Consider the following 11,276-nt stretch of genomic DNA (forward strand, 5'->3'; position numbering starts at 1 on the left):
TAACCACCCGCTTTGAGGCCCCGGCCAGGGTAGCTGCCTCGTCTCCCCCAGCACCATCTGCTCCAAAGTGGACCTGCGTTTTCAGTCTCACCCGCCTTGATCTGGCCTTTTCCTGATGAGATGGCATCTTCGTAGCTGCCTCCCAGCCTCCTGGTGGCCTGGATTTATGAGCCCAGGCCCTCCTGTAGGCAGAGGCTTGGCCCAAACCTACTGCTGCCCTCCACCAGCCAAGCTCAGGGTGGGGGTGGCCATTGTTCTTACTGCACTTTGAGGTTGCATCCAGACAAGCAGTTCAGAGACCAGAGAGAGACAGAGGACGAGTTTTCTGGGAATTGGAGGCCTCCAACCTCACTGCTTAACCACCCATCCAGCCTTATTTTTAAAAGCAGCGAAAAATAGTGAAAATAGTGATATGTTCCCAAACACTCCTTCCTGGCCCTCCCTCCCTCTCATGAGCGCCCTTGGGATTGGAGGGTGAGGAGAGAAAAAGCCATAGACTGAATTCCAAGGCTCCCAACCCAGGAGGACCAGCTTGCCAGGGGTCACCGTTTACAGGGCAGTAGCTTCTGCCCTCTTGGCTGCAAGAACAGAAGGAGAATTGTGTTCAGTCGCTCAGTCATGTCTGACTCTTTGCCACCCCACGGACTGCAGCACGCCAGGTTTCCCTGTCCTTCATATTCTCCCAGTAGGAGAATATGAAGTATTTAAGGCTAGTGGGAAATACAAAGTATTTGAAATTTGTAATTATCAGAATATTTACATTAAGGATCAGTAGATCCAGAATTACAAAGTGACTGGGATAACAGTCAAAGTTGTTGATGATGCTCCATAATTGTTACCGGATGTGAAGTTGGGACAAAAGCTGATATTCCTTCTGGAAAGGCTGCTCCTTGCTCAGCACAGTCTACTTTAAAATGGGGGCAGGGGGAGCTTCCCTGGTGGTCCAGTGGTTAAGAATCCTCCTTGCAATGCAAGGGACACTGGTTCCATCCCTGATCCAGGAAGATCCCAAATGCCTACAGAGCAACTCGGCCCATGTGCCATACTGAGCCAGCGCTCTCGAGCCTGAGAACTGTAGCTACTGAAGCCCATGTGTCTAGAGCCCATCTCCACAGCGAGAGGAACCTCTGCAACGAGAAGCCCACACGCCGCAACAAAGAGTAGCCCCGGCTCAGGGGCCACAATGAGAGAAAGCCCTCGAGCAGCAATGAAGACTCACCACAGCCCCTGCCCCCAAAATAATAATCATAATAAAATAGGGGAAAATCCTTCTATCCTTCCTGGTCCCAGGGCTTTTGAAATAGCTGTGAATATACTTTGAGGAGTGAATGTAAAAACATCATTTCCCATTTTTATTAATAGAGTAGTTTTCCATGCCTTTGGAATCTGTGAAAGACAAAAATGGTTTGAGTGTTGTATATTTTTCATTTTTTCAAACCTGAGCCACCTGTGGAATAATACATGGTAATTCAAAACATCCAATAATCTGGTCAATATGGTGTCTAGCTTGCCCGGTGAGCATATCATCACAGATTTGAACACCACTGAAGTATTTTGAGATGGAAGATTAACTTCCGTCTTTTTCTATGTATTTTATGTATCCTGAGCTTTTGGCAGGAGCCACGTCTGAGAGAGGGGCTTCCCAGGTGTCGCTAGTGGTAAAGCACCTGCCCGCCAATGCAGGAAATGTAAGCGATGCGGGGTTTGATCCCTGGGTTGGGAAGATCCCCTGGAGGAGGGCATGGCAACCCACTCCAGTATTCTTGCCTGGAGAATCCCATGGACTGAGGAGCCTGGCGGGCCATAGTGCATGGGCTCGTACACAGTCAAGACACTCCTGAAGCGACTTTGCACGCACACCTGGGAGGGAGGACCCAGTGCACCTTTGCTTTGCTTCACCTGCCTGTCCTCTCCTCTCTACCGGCCGCCAGATTACCAAGTTGAAGCAACAGCTGCAGAGGACAAAGCTGAGCCGCAATGGGAAAGAGAAGGAGCGGGGCTCCCCACTCCCAGGGGACCATGCTGTGCGGGGAGCACTGAGGGTACGTCTGTCCCCCAGCCCTCTCCCTGCCCATCCTCCGTGGTGGGCCCCCTGGCGCAGACAGGTCCTCAGAGCCCTTCCTCACTGCAGGGCCTGTGGCAGCGCGTGAGTGCAAGGGAAGTTCTGATGCAACATTGGAAAGGGCACATGCTGCATGTCTGTCCTCCATCCCCACCCCCTGAACACTTGAGGCCGCGGTGCAGACTCTAAAAGCACACGCTGCACCTCTGCCTTGTAGCGAAAGCCCCACTGAATTGGTAACTGTCCCCAAACTCCTTTACCCACTTGGTTCTGCTGTGTAGACAAGACTGTTGCCCGCTGGTCAGAACTGATACCTGGATGGGGCCTGGTGGGGTTCAGTGATGGCCTCATCTGCCTCCTCCTCAGGCATCCCCTCCCAGCTTCCCCGCAGGGTCCCCTGTCCTGAGACTCAGCCCCTGCCTGCACCGGAGCCTGGAAGGGCTCAACCAAGAGCTGGAGGAGGTGTTTGTGAAGGACCAGGGTGAAGAGGAGCTGCTGCGGGTGAGTGGGGGCCACACCCTGGGTGCACAGACAGTCGCAGCTTGCTGAGTCTGGACACAGGGAGGTGGGACTCGTGCTGTCTGGGGTGCACAGGCTGTGCACCTGTCCACAGAGCAGTGTGCCAACAGCACCCCATGGGAGGAACCCAAATGGAGTTTATTAGACTCAAGTGGACTTGACCACAAGAACAGCAGAGCTGGCTGGGTGAAGCTGGGAAGGCTTTGGGGCAGTCAGTAGGAAGAGAAGGAGTAGGGGTTGGCAGAGAGGAGGGCCCCTGGCTGGAGGAGCGGACTAGGCATCACTCTTCAGCAAAGCACCAGCTCAGTGCTCCTGGCACACTCGTCACTGTCACCATCACCACCACCCAGCTGTGCCTCCATTCACGCAGCCTCGGTGCCTGAGTTACCGCTTCCCTTTCCTCCATCGCTACCTGGTCACACGGGTTCATCCTTCATGCCCAGCTGCCTTTGTGCAGCCTTCTCCCCCCGTCCACTCCCAGATGGATTATTTGCTCCCTTTTCTGCAGTCTCAGGCACATTTTTATACTGACACAGGACAATTGGGGAATGCCAGTTGGGCAGTATTAATATAATTCTAATGGGCACACTCCTCAGTTTATGATTTACTTGCTGGTTGATTTTTAATGTGCATATATGTAGGATTTTATACACGCATACAGACTGGTGAGCTGTTGCTACAAGTACCATTGAATGTTAAAAAAGGGAGTGTGTATTTAATACATGGTACTGACCTGCACATTTTTACTGCAGTGGCCTTACAGTGTCCTGCTGGCTTGCTCCTTTTCGTGCCCCCATGTGTGTTCACCTTTGTGTTTCCAGAGCCTGACACACAGGAGGCCCCTGCCCTCGTGAGGCATATAGCCTAGTGGGAGTGACACGTGGATGAAACCGTAAAATTTGTGGTCACGACATGCTGTCCATGAGGGACAAGAACAAAGCGCTCTGATCGGGGTGGTTGGGAAAGTCAGGGAAGTGAAGAAATGGTGTCACCGTGTCGTGAATAGAGGGCAAGGACAGTGGCGGGGGGGAGGATCCTGAGGGTCCCTGCAGCCCTGATGGCCTGAGGGGACAGGCCCGCGAGTCCCCATCCCCACTATTCCTCGGCAGATCCTTGAAATCCCTGACGGGCACCGCGCCCCAGCTCCCTCCCAGAGCGGCAGCTGTGATCACCCCCTCCTCCTCCTGGAGCCTGGAAACCTTGCCAGCTCTCCCTCCATGCCCCTGGCATCCCCCCAGCCTTCTGGCCAGACCAGCCGTGAGGAACACCGGGGTGCAGCTGAGGAGCTGGTGTCCGTCCCCAACGACAAAGGTAAGCTGCGGAGGCCAAGGCCGCACGGCCCATGTCGAGTATGGGGTCACCTCTGTGCCCTTTCCCAACTCGTCAACTTCTAGCCGGGCACTTTTACTCACTAACCAACTAGAATATCTTCATTCTGTATGTTATATTGATCCTTGATATAGATTCTGATTTATAATTTATATGAAGCTTCTGCACGTACAGTTTTATTTAATCCTCACTTGTAATCCAGAGAAGCAATCCCTCCCACCTCCATTTTTTGGCTGAGGTCCGGCCATAGTGGAGAACCCATGAGCCCGTCAAGTGTTCACTGTACCCATAACCAGGCACACATCTCAGGGCAGGTGAGAGTGCTATAAATAAAAGAATGACTCTTGCCCAGGGTCACACAGTCTGACCCAGATCAAAACCCAAGCTTTCTCACTCCAAATCTCCACCCTGTGCTTCCTCCATGACCGCATCACTGAGAGGACAAGACACGAGTCCCTGTTTCCTGTATGAATGATCCTAACATTCTCACATGCAGGCACTGTTGCCTGCATCACCTGACTTGATCCTCATAGCAGCCCCATCAGGTAGGCCGGTCAAAGGCATGATCTGACAATACAGCGGTGAACAGAGCATAGAATAATAAATGTGGGATAAACACAGATAAAGTCAATATTTGAAACCTCAGCAAAGTACATTTGCTGTGTGGAAAACGAGAGGAATCTTATCCCACAAGTGGGGTGAGTAAAGATTGCTTGTCTGACTCAGTAGAAGAGCTCTTCCTGGAAGAAGGGATAGATTTTCAAGACCGTGGAAAGGAAGAAGCTGTGGTATGTTGGCAGGCAGGGTGGTGCAGTCTTGGAAGAAGGCAGAGACACAGACGTTTAGGATTCTTTTCAATCTGAGACTTGGAGTTCCAATTGCAGTCTACCTCCGGGGCATATGGAATTGGTATTAGACCAGACTTTTCTCTCAGTTCAACTGTATTTTTTTACCCTGTATAACAGAAGCTATAATTTTGTAAGCTCCCTCGAAGATGTTTTAAGGTAGAGCGTAGACAAACAACCGGGATGACCATAATCACTGCCACCCACGGTGCCATTTCTCCCAGTCCCGCCCCTTCACACCAAGCCCGAGCCTGGGAAAGCTGAGACTTCCTCTGGTGCCACTCCACTCAGCCTTACTCTGTGTGCAGCTTCCTCTCCAGGCCACCCCACCTTCCTTGAAGATGGCAGCCCATCTCCAGTCCTTGCTTTTGCCGCCTCCCCTCGGCCCAATCACAGCTATGTCTTCAAACGGGAGCCCCCAGAAGGCTGTGAGAGAGTACGGGTGTTTGAAGAGGCCACGTGAGTACCTCAGCCAGTTGGTGGGGGTCTGGGCGTGCGAGGGAGGGACAGAGATGTTGCCTGAGTCCTGTCGTGTCCCACCAGATAGGCTCCTCTTCAGGCTCGGACTCCTTCTTGTCAAGAGACACTGTCAGCCATAGACAATCAGTACTGCAGTTTTTCCATGATCAAACTTGTTGACATTACCTCCTCTGAGCACCTAAATCTTTGCTTATCATGATCTCCATAGAAACCTGCTCTCTGCCCACATGCCAGCCACAGGCGCAGCAGAAGCTGGAAAGGAAAGAGATCTGAAACTTAAACCCTTTGTTTCTTCTATTTTTTTTCCATCTCCAGGGAAGGTGTGAGAATTTGTTAGACCATAATGAGAGAGAGAGGGAACATATTAGTAATTCTCTTCAGGCAGAACTTAGAAGTGCCTCATGCCCACCAGCACGGCCGGGGGAGCCGAAACAGCTTTCGTACTGCTTCTGAGTCAAATCTTCACCCTGCAGCTGCAGTGGTTCAAGTGTCATGAACTTCCTGGCAGAAATTTCCAGTCCTTGCAAGTAAGGACTATGGAATATTCCCAAACCAGCCTGGACAATTCAGAAGTCATTCTTAAATTGATTTCTTTACTACTGTTCCCTCCCATTAGCAGAGAGAATCCAGAGCCAAAGCTTTCCAAATGCTCATGGCCCCGCTTAGCAGGAGCTGGGAAGAGAGCTCATCACATTCCTGCTACCACTGTAATGTTCCTTGGGGCCATTTCACAGTGGAAGCTATGGTTTCAACAGAAGTCAGGAAGTTCAGTTATGGTGTGTGAGTGGAGATTTAGCTAGGGCAGGGCTTGGGGGCTTGATGGCTCTATCTGGTATCCCAGATAAGGGACAGGATGACCCTTGGTAGTAGCAGGAGGTACATACATAACCCAGGGGGAGTTACGGGGAAAACCATGGGCACTGGGGCTTTGCTCACATCATCACTGTTGCCATTTCTCCTAGAATCCTCGGTCCTCTGGGGTGGGTGAGAGGGAAAAGGCCAGATCCTGTAGCTGAAGCAGACTCTGGACCCTGTCTCCTTCCCCAGTGCATGGTATAGTTGAGTAATTACAGCCTGGAATTGCTTGTGACAATTAGGCTGCTGCTTGACTTTATTCTTTTGTAGGCTAGGAGGGATTGGGGGCAGGAGGAAAAGGGGACGACAGAGAATGAGATGGCTGGATGGCATCACCGACTTGATGGACATGAGTTTGAGTGAACTCCGGGAGTTGGTGATGGACAGGGAGGCCTGGCGTGCTGTGATTCATGGGGTTGCAAAGAGTCGGACACGACTGAGTGACTGAACTGAACTGAACTGAAGGCCAGAAGAGGGTTAAAGCCATCTCATCCAGCTTCCTGCCCCTATCTTAACTCTTTTAAGCGAGGTGGTGAGCCATCAGTTACTTTCTAAGATATCCTGCGACAGAACTTCTCAACTCATTGGTGTCTCTTCATTGTATGAACTTTCCTGCTGGGAAGTTCTGTTTAGTCGTTCATCTTTCATATTTTCCTCTTCCTGGCTGCCTAGCTGGTAAGATGGCCTGGATTTCCCAGGGAGGGAATCAAGCTGTTCAGGGTCATGCTGGTTGTCATGTCCTTCGAGCATTACTTGGTCTTCCCTCGCTCACCCTCCTCCTGTGTGCCTGCTTACATCGAGAGCATGCCCTCTCCTGCCCATCCCCTACATCTTCCTAAAGTGGAATTCTTGTAAGTCCTTCTCAGTCAGGGGACACCTTGCCACTGTGGAGTTCTCTGGGACCCCAGGCTTCCAAACACACCCCGCACATGGACCCTCACTTCCTGCCACCTTTCCTCCCACCTCCCACTCTGGGCCAACATCTGTCCTCCCCCACATGCCTTGCTCTTCTTCCTGGGTTTGAAATGGTTAGAATTAAAATTAAATGGTGCTACAATTCAGATGGTAATCAGTTTATCAAGCTGTGCGCTGAGTGCATTTTTCTGTGTGTATATGTTACACATCAAGAAAAAGTGAGGTGATGGGAAGCCCTGGCACAGAGCGTGACTTTCTTCCCACCTGTTTGTGTTCCTGCCTGGAATCCTCACAGCCAGCAGCTTCTTGGGGCTCTTCACCCTTGAAGCGTGGCCGGACATTCTTTCTTTTTTTTAATCATACAGATTCCTTACTCTAGAACTCTCTGACCTGACCTGTTTTAATCCTTCCATTTCCCCTACGTGATCAGCAGAGTAGGGAATTCTTTCCACGTTAGGTGAGGCAGGTTAGGCCAAGAGCACATGGTTAAGTTAGAACCTAGATCTCCTGATAAGGTCTAGCTGCTGTCCTTTCCTTTCAGCAAGGGCTTTTGAAAATCATACCTTTTAAATCTTTTCAATCTGCTCAAAAATTAGATTCTTGAGGCCAGGAGATTTCAGTGAGGGGTAGCTTTCCTCTGAGGGGACATTTGGCGATGTCAAGAGGCATTTTTGGTTGTCACAACATGGGGTGGTTGTATGCCAGTGGCATACAGTGGGTAGAGGCCAGGGGTGCTGTTAAATATCCGACGCTGCACAGGATAGTTCCCCACAGGCAAGAGTTATCCAGCTCCAAATGCCAATAATGGGGAGGCTGAGAATCTCAGCTTTAGGCTGTAAAAAGTCTAAGAAAGTCACTTTGCTAGGAGCACTGCTTTCAGGCAGAGCTGAAAGAGGTCCGCCCCCAAAACACTGTTTACTGATAAAAATCTCTCAAAAGGTCTCTCAGTCTCTTCTTCTAGAATCACAGTCAGGAAGTTCTCCTTCCTGTCTAGCTTTAATCCCTTCTGTTTTTAGCTAAAGTAGATTTCCGGTTGTTTAGCCCTGTTTCTAAAACATGGAGAGCTGAGGGGCCTAAACACTGGTTGTTGCTCAGTAGTTTTTTGGTCAAGCTACCACCCTGCTGGAACAGAGGCCCAGCTCCCCCGACACTGTGACACTTCTCATCCCTGCTCACTGGCTATTTGTGTTTGTGTTTCTGTCTCCATCCTCCAGGTCCCCAGGTCCTGACCTGGCCTTCCTGACTTCCTGTCCTGACAAGAACAAAGTCCATTTCAACCCAACCGGCTCGGCCTTCTGCCCCGTCAGCTTGATGAAGCCTCTGTTCCCCAGCATGGGCTTCATCTTCCGTAACTGCCCCTCAAGCCCGGGGTCCCCCCTTCCCCCTGCCAGCTCCAGGCCACCGCCTCGGAAGGATCCAGAGGCCTCCAAGGCCTCCTCACTGCCCTTTGAGCCGTGGCAGCGCACCCCACCATCAGAAGAGCCTGTGCTTTTCCAGAGCTCCCTGGTGGTCTGAGGGAGCTTCACCTCCACTTGACCATGGAGACCAGTGCCTTGGTGGCAGGACCCTCCCTAGCTCCCCTGAGGTGGGGGATGAAGGAGCCCTTCCCTCTCGGCCTTTGAGCACTTTCATTTACTGTGTCAAAGCCCTGGGTCCTCTTTCTGATGAACACTGGCCCCTTCACATGTGAGGGGACCTGCTTTGTCCACTAATAGCTGGGCAGCTCACAAGTCACACGTGTGTTCTTGCCACCTCTCTCACTTGGTGGAAAACTCACCCAGAAGGTCTTAGGTCTCCCACTCCTGGGTATGAGTTCAAAGGGCTGTATACGGGACCCTTGTCTTTATCATGGAATGAGCTCTCCATGGTTGAAGGAGAGGCGACACCACAGATTTCCCTCCCTCTCCTTCAGACATAGATAAGGAGACCCAAGCAGATACCCCATCCTCTCAGTCCCATCCGCAAGCCACCCTCTCACTGGAGGAGCTGACCAAAGCAGCCTGAAAGGGCCATGACACTTGACCAGTCCAGCTGCTGGCAGAGGGGGAACCAGGCGTTTTCCCAAGTGGCATTTTCATCTCGCTTTCACCCTAAGATTGTCTTAAGTAGCAGCCCAGCCTGCCCAGCCCCAGGTGGGTCGTGGGGGAGAGGGAGAGCTGGCATTCCTCTGGGTGGCAAGTGGCGACTCTCCACTCTCCACCTGCCCCAGGACTGGGTTGGATTAGGAAAATGCCTATTTTTCTTGTATCGATGTAGAAACTCTATTTTCTCCCAAAGACACTATTTTTGCAACTGTTTGAAGTTTGTATATTTTCCGTACTGCAGAGCTTACACAAAATTGAAGAAGAATGTTAATGTTCAAGTTTTATTATCCTGTGTTTAGAAGGTTTTTTTTTTGCAGATCTTGGTGTTAATAGACCAAATAAACAAGTATTCCCAGCAGCTTGAGTTTCTGTTAAATATTTTGGGTGTGAGGGAGCAGGATGGAGATTGAGGGTATCATTAATCACTTCATCCTTGTCTTCAAGAAGAGTGTTTACTTAACACATAATGTTGGGTGGATGGGTCCTCAGGACAGCAGGCTTGCCTTCTCTACATGGACACATAAACAGTGCAGCCAGAGAAGGGATGTCCTGAATGAAGAGTGCGGTGGATGGAGGGGGGGTGAAGGAGTTAGTGGGGGAAGTCATCCTTTCTTGGGTGAATCTGGAAAAACACCCTAATGGAGAGTGGATTTTACCTGGGAAATGAGGGTGACCAAGGGGAAACGGTTTGGCAATTTACAAGACAAGGGAATGGCATTCAGACTGAATCTCTGGGCAGTTTTAGGGAAGCTTTAGCTCCTTCTGAGTGTTCTTTGCACATGAGTGAGTGCCCACAACACAGATGGTAGAAGAAACTGTTCTGGTCCTTTTGCAGCCTATCAGCTTTATAGTGCCCCACCTGTAAGAGCTTTGTGGGGGAGATGAGAATAACCAACCCACCATTCTGTTAGTGATTTGCAACTTACAAAGCATTTTCACAAAAGACTTTATCCCCATTGTATGGATAAAAGTTGACTACCTTAAGGGCAGTCATAATAACTATAATTGCATCTATCTCAGAAAACCTCAAAACAAACCAGGCTATCCCAACTGCCATGAATTAGCTAGGTAAGCAACAGATGCACTGTAAAATGCTTTACCTAAGAGGTCATTGAAATATCATAAACCATCTATCTGATGGGATAAATCCCACTGTACTAATGAGGGAAGGACAAACGGGAGGCTAGGATTGTTAACCAGATCATTTGATTCCAGTGCCCATTCTTCTGACCACAGTACTCTCCCAGTTGTTATATTTCCATTAATTTCAACTGAGGAAACTTGACTCAGAGGTCAAATGAATTGTTTGAAGTCCCAGCTGGGAAAAAGGCAGAGCTGGGACTGGAACCCTAGATCGGTGCCCTGGAATCATTAGCTAATTCAGTAGAGGAAGCCACTGGGCAAGAGAGCAAAAGTGTGCAGGTCCCCCTCCCCAATGAATATAAAGGAGACAGTTGGGGACAGACCCTACTTCTACTTCTTGCCCCTCCCCTGAAAGACGTTTGGCCTACCCCCAAAGTCTTAGTGAGTCAGGCCCAGAGGGATGGGTGTGGTGCTGCCCCGAGTTTCCTTCCTTTGCCTGAGGCTGTGCCAGAGGAGTAGGCTGCTGGAAGGGGAGAAGGAGCCTCTACGCAGAGAGCAGCCCAGAGTCCAGTGACTACTGTGGGGCTTGAGGCTGGTAGTGGCAAGCCCTGGGGCTAGTCCGGCCTTAGCTCCTGGTGTCATCAGGTGGGGACCCAATAAGGAGTTCATTAATGCAGGAGGGTTTGCTCCCTTGTTGGTGAGTTATAAGACCCTGAAGAAAATCCACTTCAGCAAGCTTCTATTTCCATCTCCAGATGTGAGGAAATAAGATCAGAGTTGAGAACGAGTCATGACTAATAAATACCTTAAACTTGCACAGCACACTTTTACAGTTTATAAAACACTTTCACCAAGCTCAGCTCATTTGATTCTCAACAGTCAGGAGGTGACAAAGTGGCTATTACTAATTCCTATGGACCATATATATTATATAGATTAGAAAAACTGTAGCTCGGCATTCAGGTGACACGCACAGGTTACCCTGCCTTTAAGTGACAGAGCTGAGACAAGAGCCCTGCCGCCCTTGGGAGCCTTGTGATGTGCTCTAGGAGGAGGATGGCTCCCCAAAGACAGGCCTTGAACGCTCTTCTGGTAAAAAGGGTA

The 11,276-nt window shown here is 50.3% G+C and overlaps 1 protein-coding gene across 3 annotated transcripts in view; it reads left to right on the plus strand.

Moving 5' to 3' along the window:
• FAM117A (family with sequence similarity 117 member A) overlaps positions 1–9,470 on the plus strand; it is a 44,202-nt gene extending 34,732 nt beyond the window's left edge. For 2 of the 3 annotated variants that reach the window (XM_055407595.2, XM_055407597.2), the window contains exons 4-8: positions 1,932–2,042; positions 2,429–2,563; positions 3,691–3,892; positions 5,064–5,214; positions 8,220–9,470. In XM_055407595.2, the coding sequence (XP_055263570.1) occupies positions 1,932–2,042; positions 2,429–2,563; positions 3,691–3,892; positions 5,064–5,214; positions 8,220–8,520 (900 nt within the window). In that variant the 3' untranslated portion in view covers positions 8,521–9,470. Of the gene's footprint in view, positions 1–26; positions 1,689–1,931; positions 2,043–2,428; positions 2,564–3,690; positions 3,893–5,063; positions 5,215–8,219 lie in introns of those variants that run through there. The other variant, XM_088828987.1, reaches the window with a different exon arrangement.
• The last annotated feature ends 1,806 nt before the right edge of the window (positions 9,471–11,276 follow it).

The sequence above is a fragment of the Moschus berezovskii genome, chromosome 20 (genome assembly GCF_049115385.1).
Source record: "Moschus berezovskii isolate FMDL1 chromosome 20, NW_MosBer_1.0, whole genome shotgun sequence".
Taxonomy (NCBI): Eukaryota; Metazoa; Chordata; class Mammalia; order Artiodactyla; family Moschidae; genus Moschus; species Moschus berezovskii.